At 28.1% G+C, this 24,172-nt stretch overlaps 1 protein-coding gene, 1 non-coding gene and 1 pseudogene across 2 annotated transcripts; 1 reads left to right on the top strand and 2 right to left on the bottom strand.

The window, feature by feature from the left end:
- The first annotated feature begins 853 nt into the window (after positions 1–853).
- On the top strand, positions 854–2,883 carry LOC124920517 (protein NRT1/ PTR FAMILY 1.2-like). Its single transcript, XM_047461016.1, has 3 exons — positions 854–1,015; positions 1,088–1,305; positions 1,373–2,883. The coding sequence occupies exons 1-3, from the start codon at positions 913–915 to the stop codon at positions 2,783–2,785; spliced, it is 1,734 nt and encodes a 577-aa protein (XP_047316972.1). The 5' UTR covers positions 854–912; the 3' UTR covers positions 2,786–2,883.
- A 10,610-nt stretch (positions 2,884–13,493) lies between these two features.
- LOC124923126 lies at positions 13,494–13,596 on the bottom strand. Its single transcript, XR_007098140.1, has one exon. It is a non-coding gene; the product is annotated as a small nucleolar RNA R64/Z200 family (small nucleolar RNA).
- Positions 13,597–13,853: 257 nt separating this feature from the next.
- Positions 13,854–13,944, bottom strand: LOC124923114 (annotated as a pseudogene).
- Between the last annotated feature and the right edge of the window lie 10,228 nt (positions 13,945–24,172).

Below are 24,172 nucleotides of genomic sequence, written 5' to 3'. Positions count from 1 at the left end.
CGAAACATAAAAAGATTAATGCTATTAATTTAATTATCGAACTTCAACGAGTTTAGAGTTTTGACTACCGAATTTTAAAAAATCGGTAATAAAACCTTATTTCACTTAAATTCGATAGTTAAATTAGTAACATTTTTCTTTTATTAATTTATAAATGTCATCTAGATAATAAATTAACGACACTGAAAATCGATAAAATAATACTTCATTTTTGTATAATTTTATCAATAAGAAATTCCAAATTGTGAGATTTAAAAAAAAATGTCTGAAATCTGAATTGATCAACGAGTACAATTTAACCATTATTAAGAAATTATTCTAAAAGGAAAATATAATTTGAGTTTTCATGTTCTCATGCCCATTTAAAAAAAAAAATATTAATGAAGTTTTCATAATAAAACTCAAAATCAAACCAGTCATTATACTCTTGTCTAAATAGTAAATACAAGCAATAAGACAAAACTAAATTTCCAAACCGAACCCAAAAGCAAATTGTTTTCTAAACATTTTATTTCACAAGAATCTTATCTAATATGCTAGAATAAATAGAAATATTAAATTAAATAATTTATTTAGTTAACATTAATAATGTTTAATACATAAACATTAATCTTAATATAATAATGATATTACCATAATATTATTATAATATCTTTAATATATACACATTAATCTTACTATAATAATGATATTACCATAATATTATTATAATATCTTATAAATATCTTATAACATATTAAAAGATTTTCTTTTCTTTCCTAAATGAGGCTGGACGGTGAGTTTTTGATGTGCATTTAATATGATCTCTTATCTTTCCACATCATGTCCTCTCCAATCATCCATTATAAATTGGGTTCAATAAAATGATTATGAGATTTCAGTCATCCTCTTTCTTTTCCATTTAAGTTGAAAATGGAAAATAAAGAGTATGATGATACAACAACAATGGAGAATCAGCAACTCAACAGACCAAAAAACAAAGCTGGTGGTATCAAAACCATGCCATTCATCATAGGTAAATATTTTTAAGATATTGAATCTGAATGAATCGATCTCTCATCCATTTTATCTGTGTTTTGATGATCAGCAAATGAGGCATTATCTACTGTGGCAAGCATTGGGTTGATGCCAAACATGGTTTTATATTTGATCGGAAGTTACAATTTATCAACAGCTAAAGCTACAAATATACTCTTTTATCAGTCGGCAGCCAACAATTTCTTTCCTTTGATCGGTGCTTTTCTGTCGGATTCTTATTTAGGACGGTTTTTAAGCATTGGGTTCGGTTCCATCTTCACTTTCCTGGTAAGCAAAACATTTAATTATGACAAATCAAAAAACAGATTTACTAAAATATGTCTGAATGATGCAGGGCATGTTGTTGATTTGGTTAACTGCTATGATTCCACAAGCAAGACCTCCTCATTGCGAAAATAACTGCAAATCAGCCACACCTGCTCAATTGGGTCTTCTTTTTTCTGCCTTTGGAATCATGGCTATTGGTTTAGGCGGTATAAAACCATGTTCTTTAGCATTTGGTGCCGACCAATTTGACAAACGAGGATCCGATGCTGATGATGATGATGATTCCCCCAGCAACAACAATCAGAGAGTTCTTGAAACATTCTTTACATGGTACTATGCATCCACTGCTGTTTCTGTCATAATAGCTTTTACAGGTATAGTTTACATCCAAGATCATGCCGGATGGAAGATTGGTTTTGGAATTCCTGCCATATTCATGTTCTTTGCTTGTCTTTTCTTCTTCCTTGCCTCTTCCCTCTATTACAAGGAAAAACCCACAACCAGTATTTTCTCAAGCTTGGCTAGAGTTGTTGTCAAGTCTTATAAGAACAGGAATTTACAAATTTCTGATTACAATTTTGGAAAAGATAAGCCTACAAACAAGCTTAGGTGTTTGAACAAGGCTTGCATTAGTAAAGATGGGTGCACCGTAGAACAAGTGGAGAATCTGAAATCACTGATTCGAATAATGCCTATATGGTCAGCAGGGATAATGGTATCCATAACTCTTTCACAAGGCTCGTTTCAAGTTCTCCAAGCTAGATCAATGGACCGACATATAACCAAGAGTTTCATATTCCCATCCGGTTCATTCGCCATGTTCACAATAGCCAGCGCCATATTATGGCTAGGGACTTACGACCGCATCATCATACCATTTGTATCCAAAATTAAAGGGAAACCATTCACACTTAATCCCAAAATCAGGATGGGTTTAGGATTATTCTTTTCTATCTTGGCCATGTGCAATTCTGCAATCGTCGAGCATTTTAGAAGGAGAAGAGCCATAGACCAAGGCTACCTTAACAACCCACAAGCCATTGTTCCCATGTCTGCCATGTGGCTGGTTCCACAACATTGCCTTGTTGGAATCTCAGAGGCCTTGTTTGCAGTGGCCTGCAATGAGTTCTTCTACACCGAGCTTCCCAAGACCATGTCCAGCATTGCTGGGGCGATCGGGGGGCTGGCCAGTGCCATCGGGGGACTTATGGCCAGCTCCATACTCAACACCGTCACCACTGTCACCAAAAGAAATGGAAAAGTTGGTTGGATAGCTGATAATATAAATCAAGGACATTTTGAGAGCTATTATTGGCTTTTGGCCATGTTGAGCTGCTTTAACTTGTTGTATTTCATGATATGTAGTTGGTTTTATGGGCCGTGTTCAAGTGGAGGGATGTTTGGTACTACTAGTAGTAAGGGTCCTAAAGGAGATGAAAAGATTATAGCGGTAAATGAACAAGAGTTATTAGTGAAATAGAAGAGAGGATGATCAATGATGATGGATTAAAGGAGGATTGTTACAATATTTTCAAAAGGAAATCCGAATCTTTGGGTATAAGCTACTTATTAGTGAAGCATTTTGGGTGTTAATTGGATTATGATGTATATTAACAAAGGATGTTGTTTTGGTGAGTAGCTATTCGAATAAGGCTTAAGCGCAAAATTTGAATATTGGAATATATGTAAATTTCTTTTAATAATGATGTAATATTGTAATTTTCTAGGTTCTCCACATTGTGAGAGGATGAGAAATAACAAAAAGACAGAGAAAATTAAGATTGAAAAATAACAAAAAGACGATAATTAATTAACATAATGAGTAACATATTTCAAACTTACTTGCATTCCAATATCATTTTTAATTTTCTAACAATCCTTTGTATAGAGTTGCATTGTGTGGTAAAGAGTTTACAAATTCATTTTCGAATCCTTCGTAAGAAATATAATTATTATCTAAAAAAATGTATGAAATAAAGACTTCTGAAACAATGAAAGAATAATTGCAGCTTCGTATAAGTGATAAAAAATATGTTATTCTTAAAGAAAAATGAGAAAATAAAATAATGACCCAATTTAAAATAGCTAAACGTTATATATAATTTATATGTACAGTTTTTTTTTCTTTCAAATTATATTTTTTTTCTTCTTTAAAATAAGTCTAATATTGATATATTTTTTTGATAATAACTTCATTTTTCTTAATTTATTATTATATTTTGATTGTCTTGATTTTTTTTAACGTGTTGATTTTTTTTTTTTTTAATTTTTTTAGTTTCATAAAATTTAATATAATAAATCTGATTTTTTTATTGCATTTATTAAGAATTATTTTTTTTATAATTTTTTTTTTTGTCTAATCTAGTTTGAATTGTATATCTACACAATTAACTTGTTTTGAGATGGAACTTATTAATGTAAAATTTTATGTTATATTTATTAGTTAGTGAACATTTTTTGTTTATGTTTTTTTTTTAGAAAATTATTTATGTTTTCATTATTGTTCTCAAATGATTAGTCACGTTGTGGTGACAAAGAAAAACTCGTATTTTATAGTATTTTGTTTAAACGACTATCATTTATATTATATTGCATTAAATTTAAAAATAATAATAATAATAATTGTTACATGTCAATTTTAGTGATTTATATTTGTTTTTGTTTATTTTGATGTGTCTAATTCATTGATACATTCTATTAACCTCCATTTTATTTTATTTTATTTTATTTAATAAAATTTTACAAAAGAAGAATAAACTATTTTAAAAGAATCATTCAAAATCAGAAGGGACGTTTTCCCTTCTTTTTGTCATTGGACTCCCCAATTAAATTCATCCTAACATTCATAATGATAATACCCATTTGCGGAAGTCTGCGCATAGTCAGATTACCAAATCGATTCCTAGGATGTCTCACTCTAAAGTAGGGTTATCGGTTAAAAAAGAATTCCGATGAAAAAAAAATCATAATTTCGTTCGATTATTTATCTACTCCACGAGGGCGATCTAGCTGACATCAATGACATAGGTCACATCTGGACAACAATGAGCACAAGCAGATTCATCAGTAGAGTAGGGGCACTGCTATTCTATTGAAGGTTTAATTTCTTTTCACAAGCTTTAGAGAAGAAAATTGTTCAATCTCTTAGCTGGGCCAAAAAAAACTACCTACCTATATTAGTTTGAACTTGCCTGGAGATTTTACTTTATCTCCCCTATTATGGAATTACTTGTATCTTTTTTGAGAATTCGGAATGTCTAGGGCCAAAGTTTAAATTTGAAAAAATTCCTTTATTTTTTCAACAAAAGAAAAAAGAAAAAAAAAATAGAGTAAGTTTTTTTATAAAAAAAATTGCATGAACTTAGCTCAATCAAAAAATTATATTTCTTTGAAATGCTTTAAATTTTTTTCTAGCGATAAGCCCAACAAACTTTAGGCAGCCAATTTTAAATAAAAATAAATCTTTGTGAACAGTTAATGAATATTATTGGATTTGTTCAGATACCTTAGTTTGTCATTAATAAAATTATCAATTAAAATATATATATTTTTTAAATAATTCATAAATTTTTATCAAATAAAATTATTTAAATAACTAAATAAGTTATTGAAATAACTTGAATCCAAACAATTATTAATATTATATTAATATTATTTTATAAGTTAATAATTAATATACTTATATCATAATATTTATTTATAAAATAATTAAAATTACATTTTGTGAAAAGATTACAAAATAAGAAGATAGGGAGAGCAAAGTTGGGTCAGCGACCCCAATGACGCCCCAACCGACTATCAGCGACCCCCAATGACGCTACAATGAAAAAAAAAATCACCGTGGATGGGTGAGAGATAAAATTAAAATTAATTAATAAAAAAAATAAAAGAATGCACTCTTTTCAGTTTGATCAAATCATAGCCTTCTTCTATTGAAAATAGCTTAAAAGTACAAGTTTTAGATTTCTCAATTAATGAGCAACCCATTTCGAATGTCTTTTGGGCGGATGGAAGATGCAGGGCTGCATACAAGTACTTCTCGGATGTCATCACATTTGACACAACATATTTGACAAACCTCTATGATATGTCATTTGCTCCTTTTGTCGGTGTTAAACATCATGGACAATCAATTTTGTTAGGATGTGGCTTACTATCTAGTGAGGATTCATAATCATTTATCTGACTTTTTAAAGCATGGTTGACATGTATAAACGAACGTGCTCCAAAGGGATAATCACTGACCAATGTCGATCAATGTCCATTGCAATTGAAAATGTATTTCTGAACACCCATCATCAATTTTGTCTTTGGCATATAATGAAGAAACTCCCCACCAAATTGTCTGCACATGCTCATTATAAAAGTATAAAAAAAATACATTCAAGAACATTGTCTACAACTCAATCACAATCCAACAGTGTGAAAGTAGTTGGCTGAAAATGATTGATGAGTTTCAGTTGCAAGACAATAATTGGTTGAACTCCTTTCACGTAGAATTTAGAAAATGGATTTCTGTGTTTGTTAAATGCTATTTTTGGGCATGCATGTCAACATCTTAAAGAAGTGAATCTATGAATACTTTTTTTATTTTTATTTTGTTCATTCTAAAACATCCATAAAACAATTTGTAGAGCAATATGACAAGGTCCTTAAGAGGAACATAGAGAATGAAAAAAATTGGATTTTCATTATTATAATTTGACTATTCCAATTGTGAGTGGGTATTCATTGGAAAAGCAATTTTAGAGTGTATATACAAACGACATTTTTAAGTTTTTCCAGAATTAGGTGAGATTGTTGATGTTCTGCGACACTGCCATACTTGAAGACGATGAGACAACAACTAAATTTGGAGTGGTGGAAACCATACAAGGTCATGATGGAGAAAATTGGAGAGATATTTTTGTAAAGGTAAACTTCACACAGACGGAGGGTTATGTAAATTATCAATGTAAGCTCTTTGAGTTTAGAGGACTCCTGTGTAGACATATTTTGGCGGTTTTGAGAAGAATAAAGGTGAATATGGTGCCGACTAATTATATTTAGAACCGCTGACGCAATGATTTGAAAAGAGGTTATCAAAGTATCAATAACATTTATGATTCTGATATGGGTGACATTGAAAGAAATAGGTATAACTATCTTACTCCAATGATGCAAGAGCTCCAACAGATTGCAGCTCAATCTGATCATAATACTTCTTTTTTGGCTGAAGTGGTGAAAGAAGTGAAGGAAAAGTTCATTGTATATTCGACAACATCCGCTTCTACACTAACAGTTTCTGTATATACACCTTCTACACCAACTCAGATAAGTAGTCAATAAATGAGATTGTTCTAAAATATTGGAGAGGTTACTTACCAGCTCAGCCTTCTTTAAATCTTCAAATGATATATGAAATAATTCCATTTCAGTTGTAATCATACCAACAAAATTATCGAAACGAGACCACAATGATGTGTAAACTGCAAATGAATATCATATTAAAAATTAGGGAATAATTGTTAGGGAGTTTTCATATAAAAAATAACTTACAGATACATAATTAGAGAAGCAAATTTTTCAGTTTCTCTTTTGAGCGATGATTTGGCTCCACGCATCAACTATTCTAGATTCCAAATATACATTAATTTTTAATGTGAGCATGTGATATCTGGTCAGTGTGACTCGGTCACTCTCGAATAACACTTCACTGCAAAGAAAAATAAAGAAAACACATCCTAATAAGAGTTAAGAAAATATTAAAATGACTATGAAGAGTTGTAAAAATGTTACCTTAAGTCGGATTCTGCAAAAATTATGTCGGCAACATTGCGATCTGTATGTGAAATTTTGGATTACTTGAAGACATGGGATAATGTAAACGTAGTAAATGCCATGTAAGGAGACCAAATAGCCGACCCAGGTTTTTTTATTCCTCTTCAATCTCTGTGGGAGTGGGGCATCCTCATGAGCTTCCACTTTTACAACACAACCGCTGACTCATCCAAATGAGATTTGATTACAAAACTCCACACGTCGGTGTTTAAGCGTGTATGGTGGGTATTCAAACCGATAGTTGATGGGTGGCAACATGCTCGACCAATTATCAGTATTGATGGTACATTCTTAAAAGGAAGGTATAACGGGAAATTATTAATTTCAATGGGATCTGATTCTAATAACCATCAATATCCACTTGCTTATGCTATAGTCAATGAAGAAAAAAATGCTAATTGGTCATGGTTTCTATGTCGCCTTCGTAGATTTATATGTCGAAGTAGAACGGGAGTGTGCATAATTTCAGACCGTCATGCTGGAATCATTGAAGCAATGAAGAAAGAACAAAATGGCTTCATTAAAGACACAAGTATACATCGTTTTTGTATCTACCATGCCCTAGTAATTTTAGTTCATCTTATTCTAGATCACATTTGAAGATGTTATGCTGGGTGGCGGAAATAATAGTCAAGTGAGAAAATTCGATGCGATGAGACAAATCAAAGAGAGCTTAATCCCGATGCTGAAAATTGGTTACGAAATATTCCATTAGAGATGTGGACTATGTCTCACAATGGAGGATATCGTTACGGTCAAGCAACAATAAATATGGTCAAAAGTTTCAATGGTATTTTAAGGTCTGCTCGTTTTCTTCCGATCACTTCAATGGTTGAATATATATATTATCGCTCTGTAAAACTTATTGCAGAAAAGCGTACACAAACGTTGAATTATCTTCAAAATGGACATACTTATTACAATGTGTCAAGAAAATTATTTGTAAATATCGAAAGCAAGGCATCAGCACACAGTTATTCCATACAATGAGCGGAATCTTTGAGGTGACTACTACACATTACTGACGAATAATGGTTTTTGGAAAGGTAACAACAAACATATCGTTGACCTATGTAAATATTTTTGATCTTGTGAAAAATGGTGTCGATATCACTCTCTATGTTCACATATAGTTGTTGGTTGTATTGTGTACAATCTCGATTGGGTTAAATATATCGATACATATCATCTGAGATATGGTAGTATGATTTTCACCCATACCTAATTAATCATATTGGACGTTCCCAATAACAAATGATTGAGAAAAATATAATAATTTTGTTCCCAATAAAAATTTGAGAAAGAAAAAAATCAACGAGGTCAAAGCTAGCGTATTCGAAGCGAAATGGATAACCCATAAAGAATTATCATTTGTGGGAGTTGTGGCTAAGAAAGTCATACGAGACGTAACCAACGTTGTCCTGAGCAAAATCGTCCTAATTTAGATAAATGATGAGTGTAATAGTTTTTAAGAATATTTAATTATATTATTATGGTTAAATTATTTTAAATTTATTAATATTTGTCAATTATTTATTAAAATGCTAAAAGAAATATTTATTAAATTATATAAATAATAATTGAAATGTAAATATATATATATATATATTAAAATATAAATAATTAAATTTATAAAAAATAATAATTTAAATTATATGTCAAAATATAGATAATCAAATTTATAAAAATAATAATTTAAAATATATATCAAAATATAAATAATTTAGTTTATATAAATAATTATTTAAATATATATATATATATATATAATGAATTTGAAATGTAAAAAAATGAGTTTCGATAGTAAATTAAGTTAGTTTGGAAATTAATAAAAAAACTATGTTAATTTGAAAAATTGAACCTCAAACATCAAGGTTAGGTCCTTATAAATAGGCATGGATTAGTAGCTATTCTTATATAAACAACGGGAATTATTTATTTATTTATATCACTTTTATATATTTATCTTTCTTATTTTATTTATTTTACTTAATTTTTAATATATCTTTTCTATTTTATTTATTTAATTAAAAATACATTTATATTATAATTGTGTATCCTAATTTAATAAAATATAAATATTTAATATTTTATTTTATTATATATATTAATTATATATATATATATATATATATATATGAATAATGATAGGGAATGCAAATCTGGACCAAAAATAGAATATTCATTTTTAAACACTGAATATTCTCTCTCCTCTTATTAACTACAGATTAATTTATCCCTATTATCACGATTAATTATTTCATTAATTTTTTTTTATTATCTCTCATTAAAATAACTCAATACTTTACAATAAACTCTTACATTAAATATTTTAATAATATATTTAAATAAAACATAATATGTTGGATTTATTAATTAATTTCTTTTTTTATTAAACCTAAACTCTAATCTCTAAATCCTAAACCTTAAATTCTAAACCCTAAATCTTAAATATGCTAAATCCTAATTAATATTAGTTGAATTATGAATTTATCTCTTTTGTTTTTTTTATATTTTTATGACTTTTTAATTCATTTATTTATTAAATATTTTTTATTTATTCTTTGAGGTATGATAAACTCAACGAAGGGTTAGCGAAAGTAAGGCCACGAATCTACTTGGCCTTGCCAGCTAAGAGAGAGAAAAAAAAAACAAAATAAAAAAATTAAATATTTCAGTTTCCCCCTCTTTCTTCTTTCCTCTCTTTCTTCTTTCCCCTCTTTCTTATTTTCATTTATCACTTTCGGCGAACCCCGATTTCTTCTCTGGCGATTTTTCTCTCTGGCATCCCCGACTTCTTCTACTTTCTTCATCTTCTTTCGATCGAAAATGGTAAGAGAACTCTTTCGTGTATGTTCACTTCATTGGCTGCCTTCGTGTTCACTTCATACTATCTTTTCAGGCTGGTGGTCCAGGTACATCTCCATACAAGACTTCAAAATCTCCCAGATCTCAAAAGACAAGGTAAATAACATTTTCTCTTTTAGAATCGTAGATCATTTTAAAGATTTGAAGATCGTTTAGCTTTTTGCGGTTAGGGTTAGGGATTTTAATGATTTTAATGATTTTAACGATAAAAAACTATGATTATTGTGTATTTGCTGCATTATGAGTCCGGAAATGGATGGTTTAGAGACCCGAAAGTATGATTGTATAATGTTTGGCTGTTATGGGTCCCAAAAATGTGATTTCGGGACCCGAAAGTATGATTATATAATGTTTGGCTGTTGTTATGGGTTTAGTTGCAGAACTAATTTCAATTAGGTTGTAAGAAAAACCATTTCTGGTCCCGAAATCACTCATTTCTGGTCCCGAAACCACTCATTTCGGGTCCCGAAACCACTCATTTCCAAAAAAAAAAAAAAAAAAAAATTTTTTTTTTTTTGCCGTTTCGGGTCCCGAAACTACTCATTTCGGGTCCCGAAACCAGCTTTTCTGGTCCCGAAACCAGCTTTTCTGGTCCCGAAACTAGCATTTTTTGTCCCGAAATCACCATTTTAGGGTGATTTCAAACTCCGAAATGGTTTCTATACGATCTTTTATGGCTATTTTATTTTTTTATAAACCAATAATCTTATTGTAATGTTAATTTGATTTGTAGGTCATGTATGAAGATCCAAATCTTCTTATTGATCAAGTTAATGAAGAAATGAGATTATTTGAGATCTCTCAAATTGTAGGTTGTATTTTAAATGTGATATAAATGACAGATTGTAACATTGTAAATAAATGTTTAATTATGTAAATTTCTAGTATAATAACATTATCTTCAATTATTTTTGATTTTCTAAGATTCATTATAATGTTTCAGATTAAAAAAAAATTAAAAAAAAGTGTCCCAAAATCACTCATTTCTGGTCCCGAAACCACTCATTTCGGGTCCCGAAACCACTAATTTCCAAAAAAAAAAAAAAAAAAAAAAAAAAAAAATTTTTGCCGTTTCGGGTCCTGAAACCAGCATTTTTGGTCCCGAAATCACCATTTTAGGGTGATTTCAAACTCCGAAATGGTTTCTATACGATCTTTTATTGCTATTTTATTTTTTTATAAACCAATAATCTTATTGTAATGTTAATTTGATTTGTAGGTCATGTATGAAGATCCAAATCTTCTTATTGATCAAGTTAATGAAAAAATGAGATTATTTGAGATCTCTCAAATTGTAGGTTGTATTTTAAATGTGATATAAATGACAGATTGTAACATTGTAAATAAATGTTTAATTATGTAAATTTCTAGTATAATAACATTATCTTCAATTATTTTTGATTTTCTAAGATTCATTATAATGTTTCAGATTAAAAAAAATTAAAAAAAAGTATCCCGAAATCACTCATTTCTGGTCCCGAAACCACTCATTTCGAGTCCCGAAACCACTCATTTCCAAAAAAAAAAAAAATTTTTTTTTTTTTTTTGGCCGTTTCGGGTCCCGAAACTACTCATTTCGGTTCCCGAAACCAGCTTTTCTGGTCCCGAAACCAGCTTTTCTGGTCCCGAAACCAGCTTTTCTTGTCAATAATCTTATTGTAATGTATGAAGATCCAGATCTTTTAGAACTCTAATCTAAATCGATTCCGCAGCTAAACCATAAACGTTAAACATAAATATTGATATGACAATCATTTCGAACGGAAGATAAACGAAAGAAAGAAAAAAGACTTTATATTTCAATCGATCGGAAGATAAGAAGTCGATGAAACGTTTCAGTAAGATCGACAGTGGGTTGGGTTTTGGGAAATGGAAACGAAAAATAAAGAGAGATTGTCGTGGGGGTTTTGGTTTTGGGAAAAAATAAAACGTTTCATTAACAGAAGAAGTCTTACCATTTCGATCGATCGGAAGAGAAGTCGGTGAAAATGAAAGAAGAGAATCGCCGGTGGGTTTAGGAAAAATGAAACAAAAGAGAAAGAGAGAGAATGAAACAAAAGAGATAGAAAGAATAAGATTTTGGTTTTGGGGGAAATAGAAATATAGAAATAATATGATTTTTGGTTTTGGGGGGAAATAGAAAATTTTAATTTTTTTTAATTTTTTTTCTCTCTCCAAGCTGGCAAGGCCACGTAGGATTCGTGGCCTTACTTTCGCTATCTTGTCGTTGAGAATATTATTTCTCTTATTCTTTATGCCCTCTTTTTTTTTCTTCTTATTTTTTTTATTGACTTATTAATATTTTTTTTTTTTTGTAATTTTATTATATAAATATTTATCTAATATTTCTATTCGGTTAATTATTTTCTCTCCACACAATTGGTGACTAATTATTAATAAATTAATTTTTTTCACTTATTTCTTTGATAAATTCATAATTCAACTAAACTAACCTTAATATTAATTAATATTAATAGAGATATTAATTAGAATTTAAAGTTTAAGGTTTAAAATTTAGGGTTTAAATAAATTAATTAGTGAAATAAATTAATTGATTAGTGAGAGAGGAAGAAAGATAAATTAATTAATTCGACATAGAAAATTAATTAATAAGATAGAGAGAATATTTCGTGTTTAAATTAATTAATAAGATAGAGAGAATATTTCATGTTTAAATAAATATTTTTTTTCCCGGATCCAGATTCACGTTACCTATCATTACTCTTTATATATATTTTAAAATATTTATAAAAATAATAATAGAATGATTCAATTTTGTTTTATAAATAAAATTATAAATAAGATAAAGTCTTTAATATATTATATATTAATAATTAGTCAAATTAAATATAATGTTTTCCTTAATAATATATACAGTAAACATTATAACTAATTATTAATATATAATATTTTAAATTATTAATATATAATATTTTAAAGATAATTATAATATTTTATTTTATAAAAAAAAATTGAATTATACAACTAATATTTTTTATAAATATTTAAATATTCTGTATTTTTAATTAAATAAATAAAGTAGAAAAAAAACATTAAAAATTAATTAATTATATTTAATGATAAAAAAATTTAATAAATAAATAAAATAAAATAAATATATAAAAGTGATAGATAAATAAATAATTTTAAAAATAAGTGAGAATGAGGGTCAAATAGGAATATCAGAAAAAGTGAAAAAAACAATTTGCATAACAATTTGAAAATCCCTTAGATTTGGATATCTTGACTTTATCGAATTTTGTAATTCAAAAGACTAATGTTTTTAAGATTTTTCTCCTTGCCTGCAGCTTGAAAATCCTAGAAACTTCCACCAACTTCTTATAGGTTGGATTGGATCTTAAGTCAGGATTGGTTCATTAACAGGTAACAGGTTGAGCCCTTCGACGGGACTCAGTTCATGGACAAGTAACAGGTTGAGCCTTCCAATTTCAATAGTCATGATGAAACTGCTAAATGTTAATTAGATTGAAATCTCTTGTGCTCTGCTCAGTAAACATGAATTTTCCTTCTCATAGATTTTGTTTTTCAAAAATCTCTGAAGTCTGACATGTGAATTTAATCCGTGATTCATCACAGCAGAAGAGTAATTAAAAAAGATTAGATCAAAAACAATGAATGAGATCAGAAGATTGGTATTCAAATTGTCGGACACGGTTAAATCAGAACCACAGCCAAAGAGAATACTCATCATATCTCGAAAATAAAGAATAATTAGGGTTTGTGAAAATTGACATGAACAAAAATGAAAAAGATCAGAGTATGGTATAGAATTGTCGGTCACGGTTAATCAGAAACACGGACCAAAAGAATACTCATCATATCTGAAGTCTAAATAAACGAATCATCAGAGACTTAAATATATAAATAAAAGTGAATCATGGAAAATTTTCCATCATATTGTTGCAGTTTTGTTTCATCATCACCTGATTCGAATTCGACCATGTACAAAATACAAACACAAAAAGAAAGAGAAACTAAAGTGATGAAAAGAACCTGACCAAATACGTTTGACTGCTTCATGTGCTTAAGAAATCAGAAATGAGGTTGTTTAAATACAGCAACGTCAAACCCTAATTTTCCTTGGGCCTATGGGCTTTTACTTTCTATGGACTCAAATGATCTTTCACCTAAATCCTAATCAATACTTTGTATTATAAATCCAATGTCTTTCATTTTTAATGTTTAACTTATGTCATCACTCCATTAAAAGCTCTCCTGAAGATTTACTTGTGACATTTCAATTATTTAATTTACTGTTTTTCTTAAATTGTATAAACTAATTTAAAATAATGTTTGATTCTTAAATTCTATAAACCGGTTTAAAATAATGTTTAAAAATTTAATTCTATGCACAAGCATACAATAGTTTTTGTAAAAATAAATTGTTTGCAAGCAACAAAAGCGCTCAATTCCTCACGGTAGATTTGACTCCCTTTCATTCTTACCTTCAATTTTAATTTTTATATTCATCATAAAACAATGACATTTACGTGTATCCATCCAATTATAATTAGGGTTGTAATTACAATTTTTAAGTTGAGTAGGTAATTTAGAATTAAGAATTTAAATTTTATTAGAATTTTTATCGAATTCAAACCAATTTAATTTTACAATTTTATTAGTGTATTGTGGTGAGTAGTGGTGGGAAAATTATCAATATTAAAGGTATATCGAAAATACTGTATCGTAATATATCGAAAAAATCGACTTTTAAAGTATACCGAAAAAATGTAATGTATGATACCGATACCGTAATTATTGGTACGGTAAAGGTATGTGATTTTTAAAATTTTGGTATATCGAGATATACCAAAATAGTATTTATAAGTTAATATATATATATATATATATATATATATATATATATATATATATATAATACTTATAAGGAAATAATTAAATAGATTTGAAATTAATTTAATTATAGAAATATAATTTTTGAATAATATCAAAATATAATTATACTAAAATATTAATCCATATATGCAATCTCTACCTTAACGATGGGATTGATTTTTTTTAAAATTAATATATTTTTTAGGTATCAAATGTATAATACCGATATCGAACCGAAAATAAGGTATACCGAAATTAAGGTAAGGTAAATGTATGAATTTTTTGTATACCGAAATTAAGGTATATCAAAATAAGGTAAACCGAAATCAAGATAAGGTAAAGGTATGCATTTTTTGCATACCGAAATTTTAGGTAAGGTATAATGTATGGATAAAATATTAATGTATACCATACCGACCCACCCCTAGTGGTGAGTCGTTGTAAAATGTGTCATAAATAGGCGGAGTCAACGTATCACTTGCTATTACACTATGATGGAGTTGTTTTGATTTGGAGTTTATTATGGAACATGACTGATATTTAGTGAGTTATATTAGAATCAATCGTTAGTTGTTGGGAAGTGTAGATAGAGACAGTGAGCTCGGTTGGTCTGAGTCGTTGGACCCCTATCCTACATATCTTATGGGTCACTTGAAAGGAACCGTAAGATGTTTAATGATCGTTGTCGACCGATGTGTTTAATAAATAATTATATTATTATGATAATCAATAATTTTTCATTAGGTAAACCGGATGAGGTGGATGGGGAAGTCATTGATCTTCTCGAGGACCTTTGTGCTCGTTACATTTGTTCTTTTTATTATTTCTTCTTTGACCATTGGTGAAAGTTTTTTTGTGTGTGATTTTATAAAATGTTTTTCTTCATTTTTTTAATGTTTTTTCGTCGAGTTTAAATGATTCTCGTTTATATCATTTTGTCTGGATCATTAAAAAAACATATGTTCTGAATTTTAACAATCAAAACGAGAGTCTGTGTGAGTAATATGTGGTGATTTTAATATCTCAAACATGCGGAAAACTCTTTTTTTCTCATTTTTAAGTAGCATTGGTATATCTCACATAATCGTTACATTTGCATTCTTATCTTTGGGAAATAAAGACAAGAGTTTAGATGAACACATAATGGTGATTTAAATGTCTAAAACTTGATGACTACTTTGATTAATTTATTTTTTCTCAAGCCTCAAGTTTTGAGTCATCTCCCATTCTTTTGAAAGATTTCCCTTTTTCTTTTAGGAAGTAACACAATGTTCTTTATTCACATGGTTTGAGCTTAGTCTTTGATTTTTTCCACGAACTTCCTTTTTCTATTCTTCTTTATTTTAGAATTAGTCACGAGTACATGATATGTTGCAATCGAATATCCTTTGTTCGAACTGTCAATGAAATTATCGAGTTCCTTTTGAAATGATCGTTGAATGAACACTCTCATCTTGACTCGCCTCGTTTACTAATATATTGTTTTTTCTTGTCTTTCTTTTTTTAGAGATGTATCTTAGTTACTTTTACTCATATTTTTTTTGAAAAATGCATGGTTATAACTAGAGTTACATCCTTTTTTTTTGTTTTTGTTTTTTCATTTATTTTATATTTATGTCATATAGTGTAAAAAACTATGATTTTATTTGTGTTGATATTGTTATCACTTGCTCGAGCCGGTATGAGATGTCGTACGAATAACTTGTTAGGACCACGTCAAGATTATTATAGACCTCTCATTTATGGAGTTCATCATCTATCGGTTTTTATATTGAGTTAGCATTTCTCATATTCTTGTTTATCCAAAATGCATTGCTCCATTACATGGTTGGATGTTCTAACTACCCTTTTGTTTGAATATAATAATTTTTTTCAAAAGGATATAACGAGGTCGTTTCAAGATTGTTGAACGTACCAAATGTATAAGACATTTAAGGAGTGTTGTTCATTCTTGTCCTTGTATAGTAGAAACTCGATAAATTAATACTCGATTATTTAATAAACTCTCTAAGATAATATTTTTGGTCGGTCCCGACTCAGGGATAGGGTGCTAAATTAATAATTCGCTAAAATTATAAGATAATACATTTTTGATAATTTTTTAGACCCCATATAAAATATAAATTAATAATTTCTTATATATAGCATATTACCTGAATGATTTATGAAGGTTTCTTGAAAAAATACTCAATTGACTTTTGTTTTTTGTTGAAATCAATTTCTCCTTGAATGTTGTCTATAATTTTCCTTAGCATGGTAAGAACTCCTGGTATTATTTTCTCATAACTCAACAAAAAATTATTCAATGTGATTGCCGCTTTAATAGCTTCGTTTCGCGAAGGGGGCTCCATTGTAGAACTTTCATCATCTTCTTCATCAATATCATCTTTATTAATTCCAATAACGCTTTCAATCATTTCTTCTTCAGTCAACAACTGTGCAACTACATTTTCTTATGGGTAAGTCAGAACATCTTCGACATCCATTGCATTGCAATAACCCAACTCTTTGATCAAATTCTGGAGTTCTTGAGTGCTTTCACCACCTTCATCTGAGTTCTCAAAAGTCACGTTATCTGTTGATCGAAGTTTACAATGACGAAAGAAGTTCGCAATTGTATGATTTGTTTGTGTTAACCTACAATATTTTGATCTTGTTTATATAGAAAATATTTTTAATGTCCATAAGTGATATATTGAACACAAGAAGCATAATAAAGTGGGAGATTGAATATTTCTTTCAAATTGGGTCATTCATTTGATATACAGTACATGCATTGTATACAATAATTAAGTGGAAGCTTAAAGGTATTTGTAAACAAAGTATTTTACAATAAATTAATAAAATATTAATTAATATATAAATTAATAATTATTAATTTATCGATTGATTAATAACTCTTTTAATTAATAAAATTTGGTCGTCCCAAGTGTATTATTTTATAGAGTTTCTACTGTATTTGATATTCAATTGAGTTTAAAGATCTAAAGTCGTGGGTTATGATCAAGAGATCTTGTTATGAATTGAAGGTTGATGAATAGTCACGAAATCTTAAATCATGTATTTGTCCTTAAACTACACATTCTTCGCTTCGGTTATCACTAGTATAACATGGAACAAGAATGTGTAATTTATGTTAAGAATGTCACCAATGTCAAGTTTATACAAACTTGAAGCACACTTCAACATCTTTGTTATACAATATGACGTTGCCATAGCCATATTCAACATGGGGGATATATATCATCGGGAAGATCTATCATCACGCTTCCAATGGACATAGGTTTATCCTTATAATTATCGACTATTTCACAAAGTGAGCCGAAACTCGATTTTACAAGGTCCTGAAGTCATCACTCGTTTCTAAGGGCAACTCCAACCCAACTGCAAAATGACCCCCAAAATGAGTTTTTCTCCTCCAACCCACCCCTAAAACAAAACCCAAAATGGGTTTATACCCATTTTCTCTCAGATAAAAACCCAAATTTGAGTATTCACTGTTCACATACTCAAAATTTTTTTAAAAAACAAAATGGTCCTCTAACTATATTATTATGTTAATCTTATATATTTCATATTTTATATAATTATTGATATATTTTTTATGTTTTATTTTTATCTTTTTCTTTTTATTAATATTTTTAAATATCATAAATTTAATAATAAATAACATTGATAAAAAAAACTAAAAAATAACAAAATAATTTAATAATATTTGTTTTGATATCATTTTTGTTTATGTAGTCTAATTGAGTTTATTTAATAATATTTAATTTGTTTTTTAATAATATTTGCTTTGATATAATTTTATTGTTAGTATAGTATAATTTGTGTTTGTTTATTTAATGAGGTTTAATTTGTTTTACTATGTATATGAATTATTGATTTATATATCATTTTATTTAATGGGTGTGATTTTGAAAAATATTGGCGTTTAATTTGTAAAGTTGATAAATATATAGGTATAATTGAAAAAGTGTGTAAAGGGAATATTCTAAAAATATTCTTTTGAGTTTGAAAATGAGTTTTTGGGTTGGAGATGAATTACTGTTTGATGGGACACTTACTGCATTTTGAGTTTGAGAATGAGTTTTTGGGTTGAAGATGGTCTAAGTTCATACGTAACAACATCATCGCACGCTATGCAATTCCTCAAGCTTTGATCTAAAACAATAGTGGACACTTCCGGGGAGAAGTACTCAAAGTACTAGATGAATACCATATTGAAGATCACAAGTCATTGCCCTATCGCCCTCAAACAAATGGTGCAATGAAGTCATCAAACAAGAATGTAGTCACAATCATCAAGAAGATGACGCAAACATACAAAGTCTAACACTATTCAATTTTATGTTAAGTATTTTGCTAAATTGAGAAACGATACTTAAATTGATTAGTTCGCTAAACAAATGAGCGATATTAAATTCATATCAATTATTTTACTAAATTAAGAATCAATATTCGAATCGAACATTCCACTGAATAGATGAGTGATGTTCACCCAAATCTTTACTAAGTATTGTTAAATTAAAGAATGATACTCAAAAGAGTTAATTATCTTCATTATATTATTTTATTTCATTTTTTTATTTAATTTTTAAAGTTTAGGTTAAGAATTTAGAAGAAAAAAAAAATAGAGATGTGAAGATGAGTCAAAATCCATCCAGAACAAGTTAAAGTTCATTAAGATTTTCCAAAAATGAAAGATCCATACAAAAAAAAAAAATAAGACAACTTATGCATGGCATAAAGCCCACATTTATAGGATCTTAATTTTTCATTATTATTAATTATATATTATATTATTAATCTTTTTTTTTTCTCTTTAAATATAAATATAAATATAAATATAAATATAAATATAAATATAAATATAAATATAAATATAAATATAAATATAAATATAAATATAAATATAAATATAAATATAAATATAAATATAAATATAAATATAAATATAATTATAAATATAAATATAAATATAAATATAAATATAAATATAAATATAAATATAAATATAAATATAAATATAAATATAAATATAAATATAAATATAAATATAAATATAAATATAAATATATATATAAATATATAAATATAAATATATATAATATAAATATATATATAACAAATATAAATATATATATATAATATAAATATAAATATAAATATAAATATATATAACAAATATAAATATAAATATAATTTTTTTTTATCACTTTTCCATATTATAATATATTACTCATTTTACGGCACAATCGGCATGGTAGGCACATACGACATGATCGTAATAGGTGATACGATATTGTCTTCAGTCGGAAGTCATTAAATCGGTACCAAAATCATCATTTATCAAAGAAAGTGCGATTGGCACGGGCGACATGATTGACACAGGCGGCACAGCCCGATCTACACGGACGACACGATGTTGTTTTGCGTCATAAGTTTCCTACAATTACTCTATTCTTTTTCTCTATTTCTGCCATTATGGGGAAGAGAAATAACAAAAGTAATAAATTTAAAAAAAATTAGGGATTTTGTGCTGGAATAAATCAAGGAAGCAACCGTCAAAAAATTGAAAGAATTGTTGAAAAAGTTATCAAAAAACAGCAGGATACTAACACTAGTAATCAATCTGCTCCAACTACTGGGAAAATTACTATTGAAAATGATACAGGAAAATAGGGGATAATAAAAAAGCTTGGAAGATACGCTATAATGAAAGAGATAATTTGTTTGGCTAAAGAATCAGATTACAAAGTTCTTTATGCATGCCAAAAGGGAGAATTTGTCATTAATAAGGAGAAAGCACAGTAGATTACAATTCAACTCAACATCCACTATCTTCAAGACTGGAATCTGCTGAAAAAATAAGAATATGAAGAAATTGTTCAATGGTCAGTTACTACAATGAAGGAGCTGATGAAGACTACCAAAATTAAGTCATACTATCAGGAGCAACTCGACATGAAAAACTAATGAAGTCTGGAAGACAATAATGCAAAAAAGTCATAAATCATGTCTATAAAGGAAAAATCTACTTGGACAATACACAAACAAAAATGGACTTATTGATTTTCAATTTGAATTTAAATTGTGTACTGAAGTAGAGGAAAACTGTATAAAGGAATGGGAAAATGTATTTGTGAGAAACTACATAGAAAAAAACATAGTATTTTTCCTAATTACTAAAAATGCATTGTTGAAACAATGCGAAGGAAAATGGCTGGGCTGGAGAAGATTTCAGCAAATCTCCATTATTTATATTTCTTTAAATTCAAGAAGGGATCTAATCTGGAGGAAATTCTAGAAAACGGGCATACATATATAGGATCCAACTGTATAAAATTAGAAAAATAGTCTGAAGACTTGAACATATTGAGTAAGCCAAAAAAAACGCACAGATATGGTTCAAACTCTGGAATATACATGTACATATGTACAATTTTGTAGCACTTAGTAATTTTGCAGGTTTATTGGGTAGACTATTATACATGGATCCAATTACTGAAGTAGGAGAGCACCTATCATTTGTTAGAATTAACATTAGAGTGCATCTTAGAAAGTAGACAGAAAAGGAAATCTACTGTCATGGAAATCACTTATGAGTGAAGACTAGACATATGCTCTTTCTACAATATCATCCAACATGAAAGCCCAAAATGTGATTTGGCTAAGAAAGATGATGAGAAAATTCATAAAGGCCAGAAAATAAATATACAGATAAATGAAACAGAGATGCCTATTTTCAAAAACTAAATGTGGTTAAAAAACAGATATAGAAGATAAAGAAAATTTTGTACAAAATGTAATTTTAATGATCTTTGTATGTATATACTTAATGCTATTTATGAGTACAAAGTCATTTCGCTGAACCCAAGGAAATTAAATTTTATATTATTTGTAGCCGACCTATAAATCAAAATTTGTTTGGTTTTCTAACGTATTCTAACCTAAACCCAAAGTTATCAATCATGCACATATCCTATTTTGAATATATAACTAAGATCTAAAACCATAGTGGTCAAGTTTATTTTCCTCACCAACTATTACTGATTGAACTATGGTGGATTAACATATACTTTTCCTTTTCACTTAAAGTTTTTAAATGAGAATAAAATCCCTGAATTTTGTTATCTTAGATTTTTAGACACCGATAATTACCAATTGAACTATTGTAGGTTAGCATACATATAATAATATTGCTAATAATAATTCGCAGAAATTAAACCCACTAAGAGATAGTTCACATGATAAAAATAGTTTTTAAGGTAAAATGAAGATTATGTCGGCCAACTTCTAATATTATAAAACAAAAAATATTTATTTTCATAATAATTCAAAGAATTTAAAACTAACCAGATATGAATACATCACCAGTAATCCAAACAAATCCGGATCCATGATATGAAAGTATCTAATTATCATCTTCATCGTCAATATGTTTTAGGGGAAAAGTGATAGAAACTACAAAGTAAAGCTTAATTTTCTTTATACTTTTTGTCATGATCAATACCTACTTTATTTATTTTTGATTTTTTATTATTATTATTATTAGTTTTTTTTAGGAACGCTGAGTTTCGTTTTTTTTTTCGGAGGAGTGTGATTAATCAACGTGGGTTAAGCACATGATCCGCAAATCTACTCAATAGACGAGCGGAACTTGTCGTCTGACGGGCTCAAACCCAAAACCTTCAGAGAGGCTGAGGGCCTGGGGTATCCACATTCTTTTGTCATAGATTAGAAGAGGGATCCTTATCTTTATAATTATAAGATCTTAGAATTTGTGATTTTCTAGATGTGGATCAGTGTTATTCTCTTATTAATTAATTTTTAGTTGACACATATGTTGCACTGATTAATTATTCAAATGATAGATTTAGATCATGTTCAAACGTTTCTTCCCATCATCATGATCCTATTATATATTAATGAACAAGTGTGTTTGCCCAACTTTGGATCTCTTATTAGTTTTGGATATCTTCATGGTTCTTTTCAGTTTTTAGTGGATTCCTTTACCATAATTTTAATTTTTTCAAGACAAAATTTCTATTTAAAATATTAAAAAACTGTTATTAATAGTTGGGCATGCATATTATTCATATGACATCTGTGATTAAGTAATTTTATATTTGAACACATAAACAAATTCAGTTCGATTAGGCCAGCAAGTTGTGAATTGGGCCAATTGTACGTGTCGTAATCTTACCTTGATGATTTACTTAATTTGATCACAATTTCATGTTTAATTTGAGTATTGTTTCTGTTTGACCATTCAAACTCATAATAAGTTAAATACAAGAATTATATAAAAAAAAATCAAATTAAATAGGTATGGGCTTAAAAAAATAGCAAAAATGAAAGATAATTGACCAAATTGTTCTTAACAAAAAAACAAAATTCACATGTTCAATTTCCAAAATTCACTTGTTCATGACTTATTTTACAATTTGAAAGGGATAATATTACTTTATGAAATGTTAATTTTTTTTAAACAGAATGGTCAAATTTGAGTTTTTTAGGTCGAAACATAAAAAGATTAATTCCATTAATTTAATTATCGAACTTCAACGAGTTTAGAGTTTTGACTACCGAATTTTAAAAAATAGGTAATAAAACCTTATTTCACTTAAATTCGATAGTTAAATTAGTAACATTTTTCTTTTATTAATTTATAAATGTCATCTAGATAATAAGTTAACGACACTGAAAACCGATAAAACAATACCTCAATTTTGTATAATTTTATCCATAAAGAGCTCCAAATTGTGAGGTTTAAAAGAAAATGTCTGAAATCTCAGTTGATCAAAGATTATAATTTAACTATTATTAAAAAATTATTATTAAAGAAAAATATAATTTGAGTATTTCTGTTTTCATGATCATTAAAAAAAATATTAACGAAGTTTTCATAATAAAACTCAAAATCAAACAAGTCTTATTATACTGTTGTCTAAATAGTAAATACAAGCAATAAGACAAATCTAAATTTACAAACCGAACCCAAAAGCAAATTGTTTTCTAAACATTTTATTTCAAAATAATCTTATCTAATATGCTAGAATAAATAGAAAGATTAAATTAAATAGTTTATTTAGTTAACATTAATAATGTTTAATACATAGACATTAATCTTAATATAATAATAATATCACCATAATATTATTATAATATCTTATAAATATCTTATATTTAATATAAAATGAAATTGAAATTTACTTTATTTCTTTTCTTTCCTAAATGAGGCTGGGCGGTGAGTTTTTGATGTGCATTTAATATGATCTCTTATAAATTGGGTTCAATAAAATGAAAATGAGATTTC

Source organism: Impatiens glandulifera, chromosome 1 (assembly GCF_907164915.1).
Source record: "Impatiens glandulifera chromosome 1, dImpGla2.1, whole genome shotgun sequence".
In the NCBI taxonomy this organism is placed as follows: domain Eukaryota; kingdom Viridiplantae; phylum Streptophyta; class Magnoliopsida; order Ericales; family Balsaminaceae; genus Impatiens; species Impatiens glandulifera.
Note: the sequence above shows the minus strand (reverse complement) of the source record. Positions and strands in the feature narration are given on the sequence as shown.

Bases quoted from the DNA above. Each gene is read 5' to 3' on its own strand.
- LOC124920517 (XM_047461016.1), top strand. From the start codon at position 913: ATGGAAAATAAAGAGTATGATGATACAACAACAATGGAGAATCAGCAA. The intron at 1,016-1,087 runs GTAAATATTTTT...TTTGATGATCAG, and splicing joins AACCATGCCATTCATCATAG to CAAATGAGGCATTATCTACT. The intron at 1,306-1,372 runs GTAAGCAAAACA...TGAATGATGCAG, and splicing joins GTTCCATCTTCACTTTCCTG to GGCATGTTGTTGATTTGGTT.